We start from the raw sequence: 24466 nt of genomic DNA, 5'->3' as shown, positions 1-24466 counted from the left end.
AGAACAACACATTAAGGCAAATAGAAAAACAATAAATCATGAGAAAAGACAGCCTTAAGAAATTTCTAGAATGACGGAAAATTGTTTACAAGATTGAGACTAAAATCGGCATCTAAGCCTGCAGACAAAGTTACAGAACGTGGCATAAACACCACAGTTTCACATAAGGCTTCTTTCTCATCGCTCCTCATAGTCATACATAATTAAACAAAATGTTAAATACTAAAGTACAATAACCTCATTGAAAAGAGTGCAAAACTTTAATTCTTTAATTCAAATGATTAGAAAAAAACTAGTCCATCGGTGAAATTAAGTATCTTTTTTACATTTCATCTCATTTTGACTTTAAATTGTTAAAAATAATTTGTTTCTGTAAAACGTGGTTCCAACGATTTACCAACTGGTTGTCGCTTGAGATTGGTCAACTAACCTGCGTTGCGTCCAAAGTGACCAAACATAAGAGTTGTTTCTAATACGTCGATTGTACTGAAAGCAATTTAAGTCATGCGTGATGCGTTATGGAGAGCGCATGTCGCAAAACATAGGTATTTCAGAATCGCGTCACATTATTGAAAACTTTATTTAAACTTGTGTAAAGTTCGGTCGTGGGTACCCAAACAACCTGTAGTCTACAAAATATTTCGTATATAGTTTCATAACCATTTCTGTCGGAAAGTTCCTCAATTCTCGAAGTAGAACTCCAAGCGTTTCCGAAGTGTGATTCTTCTGAAACGCAAGCGGTACCTCAGCACCGATTTTCTTGAATAGCATTTGAGCGTCAATAGATCTTGTCTCAAAATGACCAATAAAGTTATACTTAACGTCACAGGGAGCACATCTGGTGTAGACATCCTGCCAATGCATGTCAGCACCAGTAGTGACGCTGACATCTGGGTCTATGATGAAGCTTGCAAACTCTTTGAAAGTTATATTCAGGTCATCTGATTTATCATAGTGCTTTCTAGATGTACGATCGTCTGACAGAGGTTGCCGCCTGTATTTTCCGACTATCAATGGGCCGTAGACAATTTGATACGATTTGCCTCTTTTGAATTTGTTACGCCACGCGGAAACGAGCCTCTCTATTGGCTCACGAACAAAAATTGCTTTTGTGTAATCACGCATAATCGCGCGTTTTTCCCTATTCGAGTAAGAACCTAATAATCTGACAGCACCACATCCAAGTTTCTTTGCAGTGTTTTCTAAAGACATTCGCCAAGTGACAGACGATACCTTTCGAACCTGGCAGAAGACCAGACGCAGACAATCGACTACCAGAATATGATTCAGGTCTTTCGGAACGTGTTTTGGAACATACTTGGTGTCATCATCATCTGCTCGAAAACTGCACTCGTGCCGAAGTAGTGTCAGTCTGCCTTGTTGAGCAACCTCAAAGTTGTACTTCTCCATGACGTCTTCTGGATGTTTCATGAAACATGCAGATTCGTTCTCCACCTTTTTCTGAATTCGATCCATCTCTTCAACATCAAATGACCAGTCCTTTTGAGAACAACACAACGTATCATTAACCCCCAGTAGGCCTACCATAATATTATTTCTATATTTCAGATACAGGTGTTCGCACATACGCGCCTCATTTGCATGTGTTATAAATATTCATGACATCATTGGATGAGCTTATATCCGGTTTGGACCGGTTTACTGACAGTAGTAAGCCTACAGAAGATCCGGTTGTTGTTTTCAACTTTGACCATCAGTTTATAGATATACAAATTGGTTCATCCAAATAGAGAAACAAGGCTTTTTAGTTGATATGCAAATGAAACCGATTATAGAGATTACTAAATATTGTATTTAAAACTTTTATGTGCTGCTGTTTTTATTTAGTTCAGAGGAATAAGTAAATGGTAATTTATTTTTTGTTCATCTTTTCACTTTAATAAATTAAAATATCTAAAGTAAACTTACTGGTGCTCTATATCTGTACTTCAACTGGTGACGACCTGCCAAAGAAAAATAAGAAATGCTGATTAAATAGCGATAATGATTTTTCATTTTCTAATTTCCTGAACAGGAATGTATTAATAACTACGACTCTATAATGTCAGGAATTATTCTAAGCTAGACAAAATTACGACTCTGTCACGATAAATATGATCCGGGGCCAAAATCGGTCCGGCAGGACCAGTTTTGGCTCTAAAATTGTGGCCAAAAGCAGTCCGCCACTGCCAAAATCGGTCCGGGCTTTTCTTCTGTCGATTTTAATTGAATTACTAGGCCTATGATGCTGTTTTAAGTTGTTTATGGCTAGAAAAATATCCCATGATATATATTAGTAAGTTATCTTGTCGGATAAATAGTATAAATAAATGTATTTTATCTAAAAACATGACTTAGGTACGTGTTCACTCATTTTTCGGCCTGCCACACACTCACACGAACGGGTATGAGACGCTGATATTGCCAGCTAGATTTTATTTATGATTGAGGCCTTTTTCCTTTCTCAGCCTAATCAATATTGGATAATTGTTTTATAATAATTGTATTGAATTGATATATTGATTGATTAACCATAAATAATGAATAAATTAAATTGTTTTTAACATCATGGGGAAACGAAGATGTTAAAAAAGAACAAAATGGATTAAAAACAGGCAGATACATATTGTATACAAAAAGCCTAACAATTAGTACTAATTATTGATGAGTTACTACTAATAATGATAATTAAAAAAACAGGCTTAATTTATAATATTAAAATAACAAATAAAACCCTGTAGTTTTCAATATAATGACTAATAATCATGGCCTTTTTTTAATGATATATACATGTAAAATGTGTGTTTTATCACTATTATTTTAAGGTAAATGAAATCCAAAAGATTTATTATTTATTACAGTTGAATCCCCATAAATTATACACTTCGATAAGGGTTTCCGTTTACACGGGAAGTACCGGTATGGTGTACCCTAAATAGAGGTGCCAGATGAAGGGGATTCTGCTTTAATTTTGTTTCTTTTCAATTTCAATTTTTTTCGTTTCTGTCGTATTTATATGGTGTTGATTTTTTTTTTTTTTTTTTTTGTAATACAGTATCACGAACTTGTGTAAAAACAATCAATATTGATTGAACGAGTTGTACTGCACATTAGTCTCGTGTCTAAATAAAGTTTATATATATATGACTCATTTTGCGCACCATATATTTGTAAGACCGGACCATATTTGGCGGCCAAAAACAGTCCTACTGCCCGGACCGATTTTATCCAGGCCGGACCAGTTTTGGCGGCCAAAATTGGTCCGGCCGGACAGGTTTTGGCAGCCATAAATGGTCCCCCGGACTGATTTTGGCAGCCAAAACTGGACCGCCGGACCGATTTTGGCCCGGACTGATTTTGGTGTGACAACTGCACTCCCAAAAACTTGTAATAAAACTTTGTTTATGTAGAGCATCTTGTGTCTTGTGAACCTCTGAGGGTCCCTAATGATCAGCAATTGCTGGATGGATCACCCTCATTAAATATGGTGGATGAAAGGGAAGGCCTAAAAATAAGAGATGTATTCAATTAATAAACTACCTGTAATCTGTTTTTCTTGCTGCGGTTTTTTTCTTCTAAACTTACACCGCTTCTATTCTGTATGATGTGGGGGGTTCGGGATCATTTGCCTAAAACAGACTATAGGCTTAGGTTAGGTAGCATAGGTGTAGAGTCTTTAGAGTAGACCTAGGCCTGTACTAGGCTACTGGTCGAATACACTATATTTCAGGCAGACTACTGTGTACTAACCATTATCGAAATGTTTCTTGATAAAGACGAAATGTTGCTTCCAAACGAACCATACCAAGAAAATCCAGAAAATCGAGCTTAAAACTTTGTAACGTCCCGGCCTCTTCTTACAATTTCGGATTGAAAAATTCATTTCAAAATTGATTTGATGATGTTATCACTAAAACGAAATCAAACAAACAATTTAATTACAATGTGCCTAGCCTAGTCTATAGTCGTACGTTTTTCATTCTGTTTAATAATCGTAGCTAGGCCTAGGCTTTCGCACTCTATAAAAATAGGCTAATGCCTACTAGGCCTAGGCCTAAGCCTAAGAAAGGCCTAATTATTTATTATTGAATTTAATCTTTTTATTTGAATAACAAAAAAAATTGTGAGAGTAGGTAGTTAGTATAACGACGTAGGCGGCCTATTCTTTGAATTAGGGCCTACTTATTATTTTAGGCCTCCTGAATTTGATTTAATTATAAATAATTTAGGCTATCACCTTACCTACTACTACCTAAAGTAGTTGCACGTGATATGTACTAGCCTCTAGGCCTAGGATCGGAATTTAGGAAGTGAGAATCGGCGCGGACGGCCGGGAACCGGGTGGGTACGTGCGCACGCGGCGGCGGGCGATTAGAGAGAATTGAAATACACACAAAAAAGTTATTTGATGTGGACTGTTGTAGGGGGCGCTCGCAATGTAAATACACGTGACTTTTTCTTCCGTCCGCAAAACCAACATGGCTGCCCACGACGGAGTGAAAAAAGGAATAATTGATCGAGCATATTTGGCACGAAATCCTTCTGAAAGAATTGTTCACTTGGGTGGACCAGGTAAATAATAATTTGATGTAATAAATAATATCTTGCTGGATATTCTTGAATAATTTAGAGGCCTAGGCCTATATAGGCCTATATTAGCTAGGCTAGGGCTAGCCTAGGCCTAGCTAGGCCAGCTTACATATCTGTCTGTGTGTGTGACTGCTCCCTCTGCTGTTAGGCCTGGTTGGCTGCTGTTGGGCCTAGCTAGCTAGGCCTAGTCCGGCCCTCTCTCACTGTACGGGGACCCGCCTCGTAGGTTAGGCCTAGTAGTAGTAGAGGCAGGTCACTTACGCTTGCCTTTACTGCTCTTGCTAGGCCTAGCTAGTATATAGGCCTACTGATGATATAAATAATAAAATAAGTTTGTTAATTAAATTACATATGTTTGAATATGGAGAGGGGTTCGAGGCTCACTCACTCCATGGTTCTGGTGGTAGAACGAGTCTTCTCGGATAAGGACTATAAACCGTAGGTCCAGTGTACACAACTTGCTCGTGTGCACTTTAAAGAACCTAGTACATCTTTCGAGACGAGTAGGGGGTTACCCCGGTGTATTAGTACATCACAGCCACTGATCACTAACTGGGCCCTCTGGGAGATCAGTCTTTGACTGAAGAGGTCACCCAGTATAAAGATAAAACAAACAAAAGAATGGATTAGGATGAATTATCAGTATTACAAATACCTGTATTTTCATGTAAATACTGACCTGTCAAAATAATAGACTAGTCCAAAACATGACAATTCAGTTTTATAGACAATTACGCCTTATTGGTTTAGTACAATACCTGTTGGCTGTAGTTCCTGGTATAACTAAAACATTCCATATATAACCAAATGAGCAGCTCCACAGTCATTATTATAAGCTATGTCTACACACAGGACTAATTAAAAAAGTTAAAGCATCAAGTTATACATAATTACTGTAGTTAAGTTTGCAGTGGTCGTACGGTGTTGGACATTATTAGTACTACACAAAGTTTGAGCCCCCACCATTCATTCAGCTGATTTTACTATTTGAGCGAAAACGAAATTACAATTAGTGGGGTACGTTGGACAAAATGGAGAAAACTACAAAAGTGACTGGTAGTGATAGAAGAAAGATAAGTATTGTTAAAATTGGAAAAGGTGAGAACGTTTAATGTGTAGTTTTGTATAATATAATGTATGTAGAATTATTAAAGCTCTGTCTGTCCACAGGCATTTCTAGAATACAAATAATTTTATTGACATATTTAGATTAGAACCAATTGTAAAGTCAGTACAGTATAATTAGCATCTTTAATTGAAATATCTCTGTACTACCTAGACTTTTTAACATTAAATTTTCCAGAAGAATATAATGATAAATAGGGAAAAGTCAATAGTATTATTATTAATTACAACACTAGCTTCCTTGACAGTAGTTCTATCAGGATATCACTGAGCAGGAAATAATTGTTTTGTTTGTTTAGTGAAAGCAGTTTTATTGATGTAGAACAAGCAGGGAACATTTGATTTGCAACAACAAAACTATATTAAATGTTCATTCAATTTGTGTGTGTCTTTTTATGAACTCGTCCCACGTTTATTTAATTTTTGTGTATACATTATTAAAATATACATTAAATATATAATATAATGTAAGTTCGCTATATAAACACAGGCACAGGATATGTATATTCTCTTGTATATTATAAATATTAAAATTAAAAACAATATTTAGAAAGGGCATTTTGATTTGTTATGCGCATTCAGAGAGGTTGGTACATGTTTTCTCACTCCAGCTCATCGCAGGTTGGAAGGGTCTAGGTCTAGATGATGACCGACGATACATTGATTGACCGTCTGTCATCGAAAGCTCTCTATATTAATTGGTAGTACACCTATCTTTACCTACAGTATTCCTTCAAATATAGTGGTACACTAATCAGCATTCATGTGAGAATACAATAGCCAATATGTGGCAAACTATTTTATTGAATTTTAAAAATACCCCCGGAGTGTGAAGCAGAGTATATGTGTTGAAAAGGGAATAAAAATGGTCTATAAATACTGTTGTAACTCTCTTTTGACAATTGTATACTAAAAATACCTTTACCACAATTTGTTTACTTAACACTTTTTATTCAATTACATATTTTAAAGTAACTATTAGGGGCTTTGAATCTGTCAAAATAGATTGTAATGAGACTAACAATAGATTGAAATGATGTACTGTAGTACAGGGATTTTTTGGAAAAATTGATTACAGTAGATTGAAATGATCTACTAAAAAGATAGAAATGATCTACTAACATTAGATTGAAATGAGATTAAAAAAGATTGAAATAAGACTTAATTTAAATAGAAACAATAATTTTATTTACCGTATATTGAAAATGTTTGTAAATTGTAGATGTTAAGCGTTTCCACAGAACATGCATACAATACTTGTATCTGACATAACAATGACTGTGTATCACACCTTATGCTTACAATATATTTTGGTAAATTAGGAAAAATGAAAAATTAATTTTTAATAATTGATACATTTTTTGTTTGTGTTTTAGCATCATGTCCAATTCTTTCAAATCCTCGGTTAGTGATTGTAATGGTTGGCCTACCAGCCCGTGGAAAGACCTACATAGCCAAGAAATTGACCAGATATTTAAACTGGGTCGGAGTAACCACCAAAGGTATTAAAAGAGAGTCGTTGTACTGTATATCATTGTGCGTCTTGGAATGCTTACAATACCAAGATATAATACTAATACTTGTACATGGAATCTTTGATGTTTCTTATAATATATACGTAAAAAGATACACGGTATCGTATAGTATCCCAATACTTAATAATACATTATTTTTGACATCACATTATATTTAATGACATTGACATAATATTTTCTTTTTTTTTAGTTTTTAATGTTGGTGAATACCGTAGGAAAGTTGTCGGTCCGAATGCGCCACACGATTTTTTCAAACCCGACAATGCTGAGGCACAGAAAATAAGGAGGTACAGTAATTAATAACTATTATTAAAAATAATATATAATGTATTTATTCTTGTCATCAAGCTTAACTGGAAAATCTTTTTATTTTCCACAATTTCTAGAGAATGTGCAGTTGCTGCCTTGAAAGATGTTTCAGAGTGGCTGGAAAATGATGGTGAAATTGCTGTAAGTTTATTTTTTTTTAAATTAAATAAATCTTCATCTTCTTCCAAATAATATTTTGTTGAAAAGTTTCTTATGAAAATAATTTGCTTTAGGGAAAAGTTAGTAATAGTAACTGTAACTCACTATTTTCAACTTCAGTGTGAACACAGCTCTATAATGTGTATTGAATACTAACTAGTGTGGCTCCAACTTAAACTCAGTTTATTTATTATATATATTTAGGTTTTTGATGCTACAAACACGACACGACAAAGACGGAAAGTTATTATCGATTTTTGTGAGGAGCATTGTTATAAGGTAAGCCTTAATATCCATAACAACAACAATATAAACTAGATTTAATTTGTCACTATGACGAATTATAGGTTATATGCATTGATTTAAATAAAGATAATTGATTTTTAAAAGATATATTGATTGATTGTTTTTCTCAGAATCTTTAATTATTTATAATATATGATAGGACCTTGCTAACGCGAATACAATAGCCGGTATCACAATCCGATCAAAGATCCCTCTGCGTATAATGTCATAAACCACATTTGTTGTTACATATATTAATAAAGACATAAGTTACTTTTTATCTAGATTTCATTATAAATCATGTATATAATCTATACACTAAGAAATAAATTTGAACAAACAATACAGATAATAAAAAAAAAATCTTATTCCGTTTCCCAAGGTGAGACTCGATCTCGGTACCTTGAATGCCATAGACACGAGCAAAGACCATCGAGCCATACACAACTGACTAAAGTTATGGAAAGATTCCTCCGTGTATTTACTATGCAGTAACCACTTTGGTGATAGATAGATTATTACATACCGCAATGAATTATAATGTTTTACTATGATAACATTTTTAAAAATTTAAAAAAATGATGCACTGTCAAACTATATACTTTTAACTTTAATATATGAACTTCTTAAGGAAGAAAGTTAATGTTAAGTTTGTTATTTCGGCCTAAGAAAATGTTATAATTATTGATTGTCATAATTAATTTTTTAAAATTTAATATGCCATTAATGATGACTTAATCAACTTTTTTTCTCCTAATTTCATAATAAATCATACATATGATACATACACTTCAAGAAAATGAAATAAAAAATAGGTGTTCCCGAGCATTCTAACGATATATATATTAATTTTAAAATTTAGAATATTTTCACCATTTTGTTAACTTACACGTGCATAGACTGTCACTTTAGACGTGCTCGTATAACGCTGTTTCGCGTTGAAAAGTGAATAAAATATGATGATATTATTAAAGAAAGGTTATACAACAGTAATCGGACAAAAAAGTGGGCATTAACGTTTGACGCGCAGTGCGCGTGCAAAAATCTGCGCACTCATGGTAATTTTTTAAACGCTTAAAATTGCCTGAAATGTACTCTAATTTCATCGAAAATTTTGAACATTTTAAGCGCGCGTACGCATGCGTTATATGCGCTACGCACATAATTGTATTGCCATATGATGAAATATGACCTGAAATTTATGAGTACCAAATTTTGTTTAAAAATGATTCATGCTTGTGAAGATATGATTACAAACGTGATTTCATTAAATCGCGCTTAGACCACGTAATGTTTGATTGCGCACCGTGAAAACATAACCACATCGATTCCTGGCCATAAGGAATATACTCTGAAAAATTGACTTAGCTAGATGAAACTGATATCAAGATAATTCACGGACAAAATAGTGCTAAGGAAAGAATAAATAAACAAATAAAGATTTTGACAGAATCAAGAGGTTATATGCATGATAATGCATATAACCTAATAATATGTACATACAGTATATGATATCATAATTGTTATAATAATTTCTAATAAATATAAGTTTGATAGTGTGGACAGAGATTTAGTGAGCTTAATGCTTCCTAGTAGAATGCAATGTCATTGTGTCCAGGAAACTATCACTTTTAAACAATTGTTCTTAGGTTATTTCATTTTGGCATATCCTGAAATCATATTCTTAATTTGAAAGTAAAAACACATTAAAATATTCATCGTATAGCAATATTTCATTTCATATTACTGATATAATTCTATATTTAATATGTTTTTTGTTATCAAATAATAAGAACAATTATTTTAAGAATGTTGGTAGACATAACAATACTGTATGTTCGACTGGAGAGTAAAGCTCTGTCAGTGGTTGTATCTCAATGGAGATACAAATAAAATAAGCGAAAAGCTAAATTAAAACCATGAAGTAAAACAGCCTGAAAAGAAGTGCCAGACTTAATATTTTTACAGTATATTTATTTCATTCATTCAATCTTTTATTTCGGAATTTCTAGTCCATAGAAAGTAAAATTACTTATAAAATAACACAAAAATAAACTGTACTAATTTCTACATGACGACGCACTCTCATCTCAGTATGGCATTTCCACATCTTTGACTTATTGTATCAATCAATCAATCAATCAATTTTATTTCTCAAATAAAAACAAAATACAGTTACATTTTCTAGAAATAATAGATAATAAATGAGAAAAAGGGTACCCCACTGGAAGCTTAAGCTTTAAAATGTGGGGTCCAGGCAACATATTTAAAATTAAGGTAAGGTAAGAAATATATATAATTATATGATAATGAACAAAAAAGACATTTAACTTAACAACTTAACGTTGAAACTAAAACATTTTCACTTGATTGAATTAAGTCTAAACATCAGGCCTACAATTAATCATTCTGAATGCTAACCTCAAATAAGGTTTCCATGGTATCAATTGGTACTTCTAAAGTACTTGTGTTATACCATTAGGATTAGGACTTATTTTTGTGGTGTCACACAAATTACTAATTGTAACCTTGACGGATTACAGTATCTGTCGCAATCTTTTAACATCAAACTATTTACTTTGAAATGAGACAAAATTATTCAATGATGGCAACTACTACTACAGTAATACTACAATATTAATAAAGTATATTTTTTGTGCAGTTATAACATATATAAAAAAGCAAATATATAACGGTAGCTGTATATACCATAAATTCTTGAGTATAAATCCCACTTCTGGTCTAATCCCACTTCCTACTTTATGTCTGATTTCACAAACAGTCATATCCTCGGGTATAGTCCCAGTATTGACTTTTGATCTGGATGTAGGCCTCTCTCTAGCCAGTTCAGATGAGTTTTTACAAGAAATGCATACCATAATTTTTTTCATGAACAAGGTTTTCCCCGGTAATGGTCTCACCCCCCCCCCCCCTCCCAAAGTCGGCCAAATTTCGTGTTGTAGTGAGGTGGGATTATACCAGAAGATATACAGTACGATAATTAAACACACTTTCTTTATGACACTTATAATGACTTAATTTTTTTTTCTTATAGGTTCAGGTTCGTCCATCTTTCAATATATTCTATTTTTAATATTTCTCCTTTTTTACCCTCAGCTGTTTTTCATCGAATCTATATGTGAAGATCCTGAAATTGTGCAATCAAACGTTACGGTATGCTTGTCATTAGTTTACTCATTAATTAATTCATAAAAATTACAATTATTCTAGTAAAATAGAAGAGTAAGTTTTTAATATATTGTTGGAAGGTTTGCATGAGAAATCAAATGTAGATAAAAGTTTGCGGTACACCACATTTTTAATACTTCATACGCATCCAACAGCAAGTAACTCCCCAATTACAGGATGGATAAAATATTTTATAATTAATCGTGCCTAAACTAAGTCTCAATGGAGGTCAGGATTAAACTGTTAACGTTAACCACCAAGCTACAGCTTCACTATACATACTAATTCTTGCCAAATTATGTACATTTAATTATTTTTACTTTTTTTTCTCAACAGGAAGTAAAACTAACGAGTCCAGATTATCAAGAAATGAATAAAGAAGAAGCAATGAACGATTTTATTAAGAGAATAGAACATTACAAGGATGCGTATGAGCCGCTAGATGACACTCTTGATAACGAACTGTCTTTCATTAAAATAATTAATGTTGGAGATCGATATCTTGTTAATAAAGTCAAAGGTATAGAATCCCTTCAATGTCCACAATAATCAATATTATAGTAAAAGATGTATTGTCCCCCAAAAACATGAAAAATGAAGATTAATCCAATTAGACTTAGAGTTGTTTTGTAGTTTTAATAAAGTTAACCACTTCTAAATTAAAATGACATTTTGCAAAATTAAAAGTACAAGATATTTCCAGAATTCATAGTGGAAACATTAATCGATATATTTGTTTATTTGTCAGGTCATCTACAGAGTCGTGCAGTATATTATCTCATGAATATTCATATTACGCCAAGGACGATCTATCTCACAAGAGTAAGTAATGTTATTTGTTGTCATTGTCTAAATTAGTAATATTTTAAACCAGACATCTTCTGCCTCTAATAACCCTTGTCATATCCAGTACCATTTCGATTATTTTTATTTTACCAATATGTTTTGTTCCTGTGAGCATTCCATAGAAGAGAATAATCAGATTTCATAATCTATTTCATGCCTGGCTTACCTGGATAAACCAATATTAGCCTATTTCTCTTTGAGTAGAGTATTACGACTTTAATACATAGAAATGATTACAGCATGCATTAACAATGGTACATTCTATGAACTCACAATTTTAACTGATTTTTTAGCATGGAGAGAGCATGTTAAATATAGAAGGAAAAATCGGAGGAGACTCTGACCTTTCACCTCGAGGTGAATTATACTCAAAAGCACTTGCTGATTATATGGAAACGCAGAATATTAAAGATTTGAAAGTGTGGACAAGTCGTTTAAAACGAACTGCTCAGACAGCGTCGGAAGTAAACGCACCGATTGAACAATGGAAAGCGCTTGATGAACTTGACGCGGTAAGGAAGATTTGCCAATTCTCATAAATATGTGAATAAAACAGATTAAAAAAACTTCTTGCGTTTTATTTTTCCGGTTGATTATTATTTATGATTCTTGTAGGGTGTTTGTGATGGGATGACGTACGAAGAGATCCAGACGGAGCATCCGGAAGAGTTCGCCCTAAGAGACCAGGATAAATACCATTACCGTTATCCTATGGGAGAGGTGAGATACATGATTGACAGGGTTTTAAAATTTACATGACCCAACAACAAATTCTCCTTAATATGGGCATCCCCTGAATTGGGGTTGGGGTAGTGTGAAAAGATTTCTCCGTTCTTGGGTGCTTGACTGTTTCCTATGTCTCACAAGGATAAACCTAATAAAAGAAAACTTTTTATATTGTATTCTTAAATATTTCTCTTATATTCTTGTTTGATTGTTGATTTTGTTTGTAGATAAAATAAAAATAAATTTGTCTTTTTTTATAGTCATATCAAGATCTTGTGGCGAGGTTGGAACCTGTTATTATGGTAAGATATTTTGAATAATGACCGGGGTAATAATGTGCAGTGCACTAAGAGCTTGCTTATATCCGCTATATATGAACAAACTATTATTATTATTGTTGTTACAGGAGCTTGAGAGGCAGCAGAACGTTCTAGTGGTATGCCATCAGGGTGTAATGAGGTGTCTGCTGGCTTATTTCCTGGATAAAAATTCAAGTAAGTAATACCAATTAAATTTCTATGACAACCCCATACATACATATTTGATGTGGATGTAGCTTAGGGATCATGTCAACCAAGGACACTGAGCTCGCCTTGTCAAGATAGGAACTTGTAACAGTCCTTTGATCTAATGTCTGACTGCAACAAATACCAACAGTACTGTACTATGTACATATTCGAGCTACACATACATATTTAACATCTTGTGTAAATTATTTGACGTGGATATAGCTTGGTGATCATGTCAACCAAGGCAATCTAACAAAAGGACATTGAGCTTGCCTTGAAAAGATAGGAACTTGTAACAGTCCCTTGATCTTATGTCTGGCTGCCACAAATACCAACAGTACTGTACTGTACATTATTCTCCGCGGCGCACAGTGTCTGTTTAAGGAGCGTGGAACTGATTGTGTAGCAGCCATAGATGAATCCTTTGATCTTGGGAGCTAACCATCCTGTTGTTGGATTTCCTTGTCAACATTATTCTATTGCAATTACTGCAGTAACTACATTAACTAATTATTTTTTTTAACCATAGATGAGTTACCATATTTAAGATGTCCTCTCCACACTATCATCAAGTTAACACCAGTAGCTTATGGTAAGTATTTTGTGTCTAAGTTTAATAACACTAAATAGTGTCGTATTACAAACAAATTCCCAATTTGATTGAATTTGCTAATTTGCATTTTTTTTCCTATCGTAATTATTTTGAGAATTTGAGTACTTATTCAGAAATTGGTACAATTGGGGAAACCAAATGCAGTTTATTTTGTTTACATATATTTGAAAAAGCAGTGTTCTGACTAGATCTTTAAAGAAAATTATTTACAGTATTTGGTATTTATGTATAGAAAACAACACAATAATTTGTTTCTTCATCATTTTTTTAGGTTGTCGAGTGGAAACTATACCTTTAAAGATTCAAGCTGTTGACACACATAGAGAAAAGCCAAAAGTAAGTTAATGAATTTTATTTTACAATTACTGAATTTTTATATAGATTAAGCATGCATTTGATGTATTAAGTTTGAGATATTTGAGAGAATTATTTGTTTTATGGTCGACGTCTGAATGATGGATGAAACTAAGCCAGGACTGTTTAAAACACCACCTATCATTGATCAATGGCTTCTCTTGTCCAGTGCCTAACTTGGCCAGAGGAAAGGCAAGTCTGATTCTAGATGTAGATGCCACTATAAAAGTCAACAGTGCAGAGTACTTCAGCTCAATATTCCCAGATGATCTCCCATCCAAGCTATAACCAGGCCCAACTTTGCTTAACTACATTGTTCTGACGAGAACTGGCGTCTCAGACGTGGTAAAGCAACCATACGAAATATTAAATCCAGTGGGGTAATTTTTGGGGTAAATTGGTTAGTAAAAAGACTTTCTAGAAGGAGTAATTTTGATGGAAAAGCCTTCTCAGACACACTTAGAAAATCTATCCAACTTTAGTGAATCTGGTTTACTTTCTTCATTCTACTTCCACAGAAATGTATGCACTTTAGTCAGATTGTCTTTGCATGTTTTACGATTTTTTATTCTGGTTATTAAATGTTCATTTTTTTTCTCTCATCAAGATTTTAAAATGTTTGCTATCCAATCCAAATTACATTTTATTTCATTTACATGCTTGCCTTTATCGGGAAAACATTTTTTGCAGGTTTTTTTATTTTATTTTAAAAGCGAGGTTTCTATTAATTAAATAAATTCTTTTTCAACTTTTACCAAATACCGTACTAGAAATAAAATATTTTGGTGGTAATTTAGCTTGGTGACCGATCCCAGGCTTCTGGGTTCAAGTCCTATCAGATGTCAGGATTTTTATTACAAAAACAACTCCACTACAAAAGATAATGACATCTTTACATATGTTGAGAAAATAGTTAAACTAGATTATTAATAGATAATTAATTAGACAGTCTTACAAAATATTCTCTTTTTGTTGTCTATCTCGCACATAAAAATAAACACATTTACAGTGGAAATCATTTTCACATTGATAAACAAGAAATTTAGAAAAATATGATTTTACCAAAAATATAAAGCAAAATATGACTATTCGTACAAGACTATACGTAAATAGAAGATTTTTCGCAATTTATGGACACCCATGCTTTTTACAATGACGTTCAGAAAGGCGACGTGAGGGCGCACTTCTTGATGACGTTGTTAAAGGTGGGTATTCTGAATAAAATATGAATGTACTAACCATTTGTGATTAGAAATATTAGCGAATTGTCATTCATTGCACAGTCATTTTTTATTATTCGTCCTTTTAAAATGTTCTTTTCTTCATAATTTTTGTTTTTCCTTTATAATTTTCCACCCGAAAAGGCTTAGCACATTATTCTCCTACAATGCACCAATCACGCATCCATTACTGGTGAGTGAGTGGCCGAGCGGTTAAGACAGTGGAACCGTAATTACGTAGCCATAACATCGGCAGGGGTTCGAGGCTCACTCACTCCATGGTTCTGGTGGTAGAACGAGTCTTCTCGGATAAGGACTATAAACCGTCTGTCCAGTGTACACATCTAGCTCGTGTGCACTTTAAAGAACCTAGTACATCTTTCGAGACAAGTAGGGGGTTACCCCGGTGTATTAGTACATCACAGCCACTGATCACCAACTGGGCCCTCTGGGAGACCAGTCCAGACCAGACTGAAGAGGTTACCCAGTATAAATATAAATATAAAATTTCAATTCAACATAAAGAATTGTATACAGATATTCTTGAATTTATAATGCACATTTAAAAAATAAAACAAATCAGTTGTTGGATTTGATTGATAAGGGTAATTTCAGACTTCTAATGGGCTTAATCATTGATAGTGATTCCTAGTGTTTTAGTTTGTTGCACAATATATATGTCCATATGATCTCACCTTTTTTTATGTACCATATATAATGAGTAAGGGTGGGAAAATGGCTTCTGTTTAACATTGGATTTTTTTCAAATCAATCGTAGAAATTCCATTTTTTTATAGGTTTTCAGGTGAAATTTTATTAGCCACTACCTGTTTCGTATTTGATTCTTAATTTATGAAATACTTTTTTTGTTATTAATATCGAGAAAAGATGAATAAATGTTAATTTGATTTGATTTATCTTCTTTGATGTATTTTATTTCTCAGTTGATTGTAATCCAACCTTTTCAGCTCTTGCTGCTGGTTGGAATTTGATGTTTTTATACCTTAATAAATAAATAAATAAATAAATAAAAAAAATTTAAAAGTTAAATTTCTCTCCACAGAATATACCAACAGTTAGACGTGAGAAACATGCATCTGGACAAAAAAATGGAACTTCATACTACAAATGATAGAGGGATCATAGTGGAATCTTTCATCTGAGTGTCGTTGTTTTTCTGCTACCCCCCCCCCCCCCCACCTTCTCCCCAGCAGCATTATTAGAGAGATTTTTAAGTGCTGATGCGAGGAGATGAGACGCTTCAACCAAGAATGCCTTCCGCAACTCATTGTTTAGATTTTACGGAACTCAACCATCTTTATCACATGATCTTCAATATCTATTTTTAGTCATGTGCAACGCAACTCTACAGCTCACTGTTGGTCGGTTGCTTGGTAAACACTAACTTCAGGAAGCGACTGCAGCCATGTATATGGCCTTGTTGACATGAAAAGTAAAAAATTTTTCTCGGTGCTGAGGCAGTTTTAAGGAAAGCTCACTATTAAGGTAGAGAGAAAATAAATGTAGATTCGTTTGTGGTTTCTCTGTTTATTAAATAAAAAAAAATCACCCACCAAAAACAGCTGCTTCCTCTGGTATACAGTGAGACATTCATTGAGTTTCTTGGCAATATTATTTAATCTTTTATGATATATTTTAAAATCAGGAACATTTTTAATTGGACAAAAACTATGTTTTAACGATTTTATTTATCGGAAACTTGTATAATAATACCTTTTTAACAGTATATTTTATAAGTATTTAACCGAAATTGTGCATCTCCTTACTCACTGTATGCTTATACATTGAAACAAACTACTTTCAATCCATACGTTTTATCAGAAAAAAGATTTAGTTACTGCAGTAATAGAATAATTTTACATGATCCCAAAACAAATTTAATTCCATTTTGTGCTGCTTTAAACTGTGTGCTTAGAATTAAAGAATTCCAATTCATTACTTTTAATGTTTAAGTTTTTAAAAATTCTGTTATCTCTTTATACTAATATATATACTGTAAATAATCTTAATTATGTAAGTCAAATATAATTTATTAATATGATTACATACTGTCATTATTTGCCATAACTTGGACATAGCACGACGTAAGTAATTTGACCAATCACAAGTGATGGATAATTCAAACTATCTCTTGTCATTGGTCAACTCGCTTACATTGTGCTGACGTCATTACATTATAGGAACCAAGCTTTTGTTGTTTAGTACCCAGTTCACACCCAGTTTAAACGCATTTTTGTTTTCTATTGTGTGCATCCAATGTGTGTAAACTCCAGCTAAGCGTTATGAAGTACTCAACAAGTTAGACACATAAATAACTGTACTCCCTCCAACACTCTTTGAGACCCTTTAATACAAAGATTTTCTAGGCTTAGGCCTACTAAAAAAAAGCCTAACAATACAGTAATACTAACTAAATAAATAAATAAATATTTTAAGGTTATGTCTTCAGCAGGATACCGTATCTATAATCATACAATAAGATTTTCTGTAATCATATTCACACTTTTTTATTCCTAATTTAACTTTCCTCATTAAGTTTAATTCTTTAATATTTATTAACTCATGTGAAATACTTTATATATACTGTACTATCTCATTTAAGTGTGCTTCACAATCTAAAAAACTAAAACATGATTCCACTTGGACGACGCAACTCAAGGATGTAACGATTTGACCAATCACGACGACGATGCATCATCCGAATTGTCGATTGTGATTGGTCAACTCACTTGCATTGGGCTTACGTCGTTGCGTTGCTTGGGAACCAAGCTTTAGTTCAAACTAAGACAAAATACCTTAAACTCTGTCTGCACTATCTACGTGACCAACAAAAATGTGATGTGCCCAGAATTGTTACATATAACTAATACTGTATCTGATAAATTATTTATTGCTATGCAAATTTACTGAAATTATTTACATTATTTTATTATTGCAAGTGAGTCTATAGCAAGCATTTGTCATAAATTAAATTTAATGCTAATAAACAAGAAAGAAACTTGGCAAAGGTGTGTTTATTTTGATTATATCGTACTCACATTTATATAAGGGTGTGTTCACACGTAAACCACATTTATTATTCACACTTGTACTTTAAAGGCAGTATTGTACGTTATGTGTTTTGAACTGTCATTCATTCATTCATTTTGTTTTTCACTGTTTTGATAATTGTGGCACTATTTTACACGTAATGTTTATGTGCAATAACTACATGTTTTTCTCTTAAAAATACACTGTTTTTTTAACATGTTTTTCCTCCTTTTTTCTTTTCTTATTTACTTCTGTTTTAATTTGTTTTTCTTCAATTATTTATTATAAAGTACGTAAATTTAGCCTCATCTTGTGCACTAATTCCGTTAGTTAGCCTTTAAAAAAAAATCAGAATTATTAAGCGCAATGTTAAGTGAGTTAACTAACGACAAGCGAGAGTTTGAATGATCCATCCCTTGTGATTGGTCAAATTACTTACGTCCTTGCGTTCCGTCTAGCGGGAAGCAAGCTTAAAGCGTGGTTCCCATTTTGACGCAAAGTAAGGACGTAATCCGTAACATAAGCGAATTGACCAATCACAAACGACAGTCCGAATAATCCATTGCTTTGATTGGCCAATTCGCATGGATTGCGGCTCACGTCCCTGCGTTGCGTCCTAGTGGGAATCAAGCTTAATATAATGTAATGTAAAGAAAATGTAATATTTCCACCGATCTCTTTCAGGTTACAGATGTTGCGAGAACAGACGCAGATGCCTTATCAACGGTACCAGGCATAGAGATTGTTTATGGAAGTTCGGGGAATCCTAACAATTTTGATGTACCAAAAACTGGCGATGTAAAAGTGACTTTTCCGAACAGTTTAAGTTAGAAAACAGCAGCGTTGTCTCAACAAAATCACTGTCGTTATTGTGACATTTACAGAATAGAGAATGAATAATTACATAACAATCATGATTTAAAGCTTGGTTTACACAGGGCTCAACGCAACGACGTAAGCGCAGTGTAAGCGAGTTGACCAATGACAAGCGGTAGTTTGAACGATCCATCGCTTGTGATTGGCATTGCGTTGAGTGGTAACACATTTTTAAGATTGCAATGACAATGTACCTGTACCTTAGCTTTGGTAATAATAGGCCTCTGTATTTTGTAAATAATATTTTTATAATCCTAAATCTATTTTAATCTTGATGTTGATCATCAGTCTATTGTGATTCTTATTTTTGTAAAAGAGTCGATGGTTTACTGAAGTCCATGACTCAGAAAATCTGATTGCACCATATTATTGTTTTATGTATAACTTAATAAATAGAGGCGTGGTTGGAAATTGGGGATTTTTTTGGGAGTGGGGTTTGGTGAGAAGTAGTAATATATACACAGTGGTGTATTGTTATCTTGAATTTGTGTTTTCTTTTAATGTTTGTTGTATTTTTTATAATGCATCTTTTTAATGATAAGTGTACGCCCCATAGCACAAATTTAAAATTCAAATAAATAAAGGAATAAATATGTCTATAAATACTTGAATTCTGAATTTTAATTAATATGTAACTCGACAATCATTTTTTTTTTCATTTTAAAGATTAATATGTTATATATTTTGTATATAACGTATGTTTGTAGTGTATTTGGGGGAAAATGTATAAATCTATTTACTGTATTTATCCGGTGAGAGTGAGTGGTGAGATCGATCATCCAATGCGCTAGTCTATGCAAGCTCTGCTCATTTAAACACGGTCAGTATCTCTCGTCGTGGCCCTCTATCCAGAATCCACAGCTAACATTGTAAATCAGTATAAATCGCATGCGCAGTATGATTGCTCTATTGACATGTATGCGTCGAGGATTAATGGATAACAAAAATATGTTGCTGAACAATTGTTTTCAATTTCATTAAAATCGGACGACGGAAAGTTGATTTTCATACCGTAGTATTTGAGAATATTATTAAAACTATGCATCATCATTGTCATCATCATTACCATCATCATTGTCATCATCATTACCATCATCATTGTCATCATCATTACCATCATCATTGTCATCATCATTACCATCATCATTGTCATCATCATTACCATCATCATTGTCATCATCATTACCATCATCATTACCATCATCATTGTCATCATCATTACCGTCATCATTACCATCATCGTTACCATAATCATTACCATCATCATTACCATCATCATTGTCATCATCATTACCATCATCATTGTCATCATCATTACCATCATCATTACCGTCATCATTACCGTCATCATTACCATCATCATTACCATCATCATTACCATCATCATTGTCATCATCATTACCGTCATCATTGTCATCATCATTACCATCATCATTACCATCATCATTGCCATCATCATTACCGTCATCATTGTCATCATCATTACCGTCATCATTACCATCATCATTACCATCATCATTGTCATCATCATTGTCATCATCATTGTCATCATCATTGTCATCATCATTACCATCATCATTACCATCATCATTGTCATCATCATTATCATCATTACCATCATCATTACCATCATCATTGTCATCATCATTACCATCATCATCCTCGTTTGCTGTTTGTATGTTATTAATGCAGTCCAATCAAACCAATTTTGTGGAAAAACAAAATGGTCGAAAGTTGGCTATTTTTTGTCGGGTGCAACGCCACTCTACAGCTCGGTTGGTCGGTCGGTCGGTAAACACTAACTTGAGCACGCGACTGTAGCCGTGTATATGTCCTTGTTTTAAATCCCTATACTGTTGGAAACATGTTTTTAAAATTCAATTATGCAATAATATTGCTGTATATGACCATATATTGTGTTATTGTCATAGAAACCAGTTTTGTCGAAAAATAGAATGGTCGAAAATTTGCTATTTTTTCGAAAAATGGCCAAAATCTAAAGTGTTTCAAGATTTAATTATTATTCAATAATATTGTTGTATATAAATTATCCTATATTACGTTATCAAGCAGCCATTTTTGTTTTCTCTAAAAATGAAAAAAATATAAAGTTTTAATATTCAATTATGCAACATGCGCAGAGTCGAAAAATTGCCACTTTTCGACACTTTTATTTTTTGACATAGGCCTAAATGGTTACTATAGCACAATAAACATGCGTAGAGTCGAATAATGGGTTCTTCGCATGTCAACTATAGTACAGGGAAAATTTCGAAAAATTGCCACTTTTCGACACTTTTATTTTTTGACATAGGCCTAAATGGTTACTATAGCACAATAAACATGCGCAGAGTCGAATAATGGGTTCTGCGCATGTCAACTATGCTATAGTAACCAGTTTTATCGAAAAATAAAAAGGTCAAAATTTGGCCATTTTTGGATAAAATCCCTGTACTATAGTACAGGGAAATTTCGAAAAATTGCCCTTTTTCGACCCTTTTATTTTATGACATAAATGGTTACTATAGCACAATAAACATGCGCAGAGTCGAATAATGGGTTCTGCGCATGTCAACTATGCTATAGTAACCAGTTTTATCGAAAAATAAAAAGGTCGAAATTTGGCCATTTTTGGATAAAATAGCTGTACTATAGTACAGGGAAATTTTCGAAAAATTGCCATTTTTCGACCCTTTTATTTTATAACATAAATGGTTACTATAGCACAATAAACATGCGCAGAGTCAAATAATGTGTTCTGCGCATGTCAACTATGCTATAGTAACCAGTTTTTATCGAAAAATAAAAAGGTCGAAATTTGGCCATTTTTGGATAAAATAGCTGTACAGGGAAACTTTCGAAAAATTGCCATTTTTTGACCCTTTTTTTTTATAACATAAATGGTTACTATAGCACAATAAACATGCGCAGAGTCAAATAATGTGTTCTGCGCATGTCAACTATGCTATAGTAACCAGTTTTTATCGAAAAATAAAAAGGTCGAAATTTGGCAATTTTTGGATAAAATCCCTGTACTATAGTGCAGGGAAATTTTCGAAAAATTGCCATTTTTCGACCCTTTTATTTTATGACATAAATGGTTACTATAGCACAAAAAACATGCGCAGAGTCGAATAATGGGTTCTGCGCATGTCAACTATGCTATAGTAACCAGTTTTATCGAAAAATAAAAAGGTCAAAATTTGGCCATTTTTGGATAAAATCCCTGTACTATAGTACAGGGAAATTTTCGAAAAATTGCCATTTTTCGACCCTTTTATTTTATAACATAAATGGTTACTATAGCACAATAAACATGCGCAGAGTCAAATAATGGGTTCTGCGCATGTCAACTATGCTATAGTAACCAGTTTTTATCGAAAAATAAAAAGGTCGAAATTTGGCCATTTTTGGATAAAATAGCTGTACTATAGTACAGGAAAATTTTCGAAAAATTGCCATTTTTCGACCCTTTTATTTTATAACATAAATGGTTACTATAGCACAATAAACATGCGCAGAGTCAAATAATGTGTTCTGCGCATGTCAACTATGCTATAGTAACCAGTTTTTATCGAAAAATAAAAAGGTCGAAATTTGGCAATTTTTTGATAAAATCCCTGTACTATAGTGCAGGGAAATTTTCGAAAAATTGCCATTTTTCGACCCTTTTATTTTATGACATAAATGGTTACTATAGCACAAAAAACATGCGCAGAGTCGAATAATGGGTTCTGCGCATGTCAACTATGCTATAGTAACCAGTTTTATCGAAAATAAAAAGGTCGAAATTTGGCCATTTTTGGATAAAATAGCTGTACTATAGTACAGGGAAATTTTCGAAAAATTGCCATTTTTTGACCCTTTTATTTTATAACATAAATGGTTACTATAGCACAATAAACATGCGCAGAGTCAAATAATGTGTTCTGCGCATGTCAACTATGCTATAGTAACCAGTTTTTATCGAAAAATAAAAAGGTCGAAATTTGGCCATTTGTGGATAAAATCCCTGTACTATAGTGCAGGGGAATTGTCGAAAAATTGCCATTTTTCGACCCTTTTATTTTATGACATAAATGGTTACTATAGCACAAAAAGCATGCGCAGAGTCGAATAATGGGTTCTGCGCATGTCAACTATGCTATAGTAACCAGTTTTATCGAAAAATAAAAAGGTCGAAATTTGGCCATTTTTGGATAAAATCCCTGTACTATAGTACAGGGAAATTTTCGAAAAATAGCCATTTTTTCGACCATATTATTTTATGACATAAATGGTTACTATAGCACAATAAACATGCGCAGAGTCGAATAATGGGTTCTGCGCATGTCAACTATGCTATAGTAACCAGTTTTATCGAAAAATAAAAAGGTCAAAATTTGGCCATTTTTGGATAAAATCCCTGTACTATAGTACAGGGAAATTTCGAAAAATTGTCATTTTTCGACCCTTTTATTTTATGACATAAATGGTTACTATAGCACAATAAACATGCGCAGAGTCAAATAATGGGTTCTGCGCATGTCAATTATGCTATAGTAACCAGTTTTATCGAAAAATAAAAAGGTCGAAATTTGGCCATTTTTTGATAAAATCTCTGTAGGCCTACTCTAGTTCTAGTACAGGGAAATTTTCGAAAAATTGCCATTTTTCGACCCTTTTATTTTATAACATAAATGGTTACTATAGCACAATAAACATGCGCAGAGTCAAATAATGGGTTCTGCGCATGTCAACTATGCTATAGTAACCAGTTTTATCGAAAAATAAAAAGGTCGAAATTTGGCCATTTTTTGATAAAATAGCTGTACTCTAGTACAGGGAAATTTTCGAAAAATAGCCATTTTTTCGACCATATTATTTTATGACATAAATGGTTACTATAGCACAATAAACATGCGCAGAGTCGAACAATGGGTTCTGCGCATGTCAACTATGCTATAGTAACCAGTTTTATCGAAAAATTAAATGGTCGAATTTGTTTGTTTTTTTCAATCCCTATACTATTCGAAAAATGTTTTTAAAATTCAATTTAAAGATGTATGACCATATTGCCTTATCATCATCTTGTAGAGC

The 24466-nt window shown here is 33.2% G+C and overlaps 2 protein-coding genes across 6 annotated transcripts; one reads left to right on the top strand and one right to left on the bottom strand.

The window, feature by feature from the left end:
• Positions 1–294: 294 nt before the first annotated feature.
• On the bottom strand, positions 295–4343 carry LOC140059159 (carbohydrate sulfotransferase 14-like). Of its 3 annotated transcripts, none has more exons than XM_072105003.1 (4): positions 4243–4343; positions 3751–3910; positions 1930–1964; positions 295–1500 (listed from the first exon to the last, which is right to left on the bottom strand). In XM_072105003.1, the coding sequence occupies exons 2-4, from the start codon at positions 3881–3883 to the stop codon at positions 583–585; spliced, it is 1086 nt and encodes a 361-aa protein (XP_071961104.1). In that variant the 5' UTR covers positions 3884–3910; positions 4243–4343; the 3' UTR covers positions 295–582. The 3 variants fall into 3 exon arrangements, with proteins under 3 accessions (XP_071961104.1, XP_071961105.1, XP_071961106.1); XM_072105004.1 differs by having other exon boundaries at positions 3751–3913; positions 4249–4305; XM_072105005.1 differs by lacking the exon at positions 4243–4343 and having other exon boundaries at positions 3541–3893.
• Positions 4344–4450: 107 nt separating this feature from the next.
• Positions 4451–20573, top strand: LOC140059598 (6-phosphofructo-2-kinase/fructose-2,6-bisphosphatase 1-like). 3 transcript variants are annotated; one of them, XR_011847233.1, is made up of 16 exons: positions 4451–4572; positions 7092–7217; positions 7441–7537; positions 7637–7700; positions 7923–7997; positions 11121–11177; positions 11529–11712; positions 11941–12014; positions 12332–12550; positions 12654–12758; positions 13025–13066; positions 13171–13258; positions 13803–13865; positions 14158–14222; positions 16524–16966; positions 19196–19327. XR_011847233.1 is itself a non-coding variant. In XM_072105570.1 (15 exons), exons 1-15 carry the CDS (start codon positions 4479–4481, stop codon positions 19340–19342), a joined length of 1500 nt encoding a protein of 499 aa, XP_071961671.1. In that variant the 5' UTR covers positions 4451–4478; the 3' UTR covers positions 19343–20573. The 3 variants fall into 3 exon arrangements, 2 of the variants coding, with proteins under 2 accessions (XP_071961671.1, XP_071961672.1); XM_072105570.1 differs by lacking the exon at positions 16524–16966 and having other exon boundaries at positions 19196–20573; XM_072105571.1 differs by lacking the exons at positions 4451–4572; positions 16524–16966 and adding an exon at positions 5388–5688 and having other exon boundaries at positions 19196–20573.
• The last annotated feature ends 3893 nt before the right edge of the window (positions 20574–24466 follow it).

The sequence above is a fragment of the Antedon mediterranea genome, chromosome 9 (genome assembly GCF_964355755.1).
Source record: "Antedon mediterranea chromosome 9, ecAntMedi1.1, whole genome shotgun sequence".
Classification (NCBI taxonomy): Eukaryota; Metazoa; Echinodermata; class Crinoidea; order Comatulida; family Antedonidae; genus Antedon; species Antedon mediterranea.
This window is presented reverse-complemented; position numbering and strand designations above follow the sequence as displayed.

Coding starts and splice junctions, on each gene's coding strand:
- LOC140059159 (XM_072105003.1), bottom strand. CDS start 3,883: ATGAATTTTTCAATCCGAAATTGTAAGAAGAGGCCGGGACGTTACAAA. Junction 1,965..3,750: donor CAAGAAACATTTCGATAATG/GTTAGTACACAG, acceptor TTTCTTTGGCAG/GTCGTCACCAGTTGAAGTAC. Junction 1,501..1,929: donor AGTACAGATATAGAGCACCA/GTAAGTTTACTT, acceptor TGTTCTCAAAAG/GACTGGTCATTTGATGTTGA.
- LOC140059598 (XM_072105570.1), top strand. CDS start 4,479: ATGGCTGCCCACGACGGAGTGAAAAAAGGAATAATTGATCGAGCATAT. Junction 12,015..12,331: donor GGACGATCTATCTCACAAGA/GTAAGTAATGTT, acceptor CTGATTTTTTAG/CATGGAGAGAGCATGTTAAA. Junction 12,551..12,653: donor CGCTTGATGAACTTGACGCG/GTAAGGAAGATT, acceptor TGATTCTTGTAG/GGTGTTTGTGATGGGATGAC.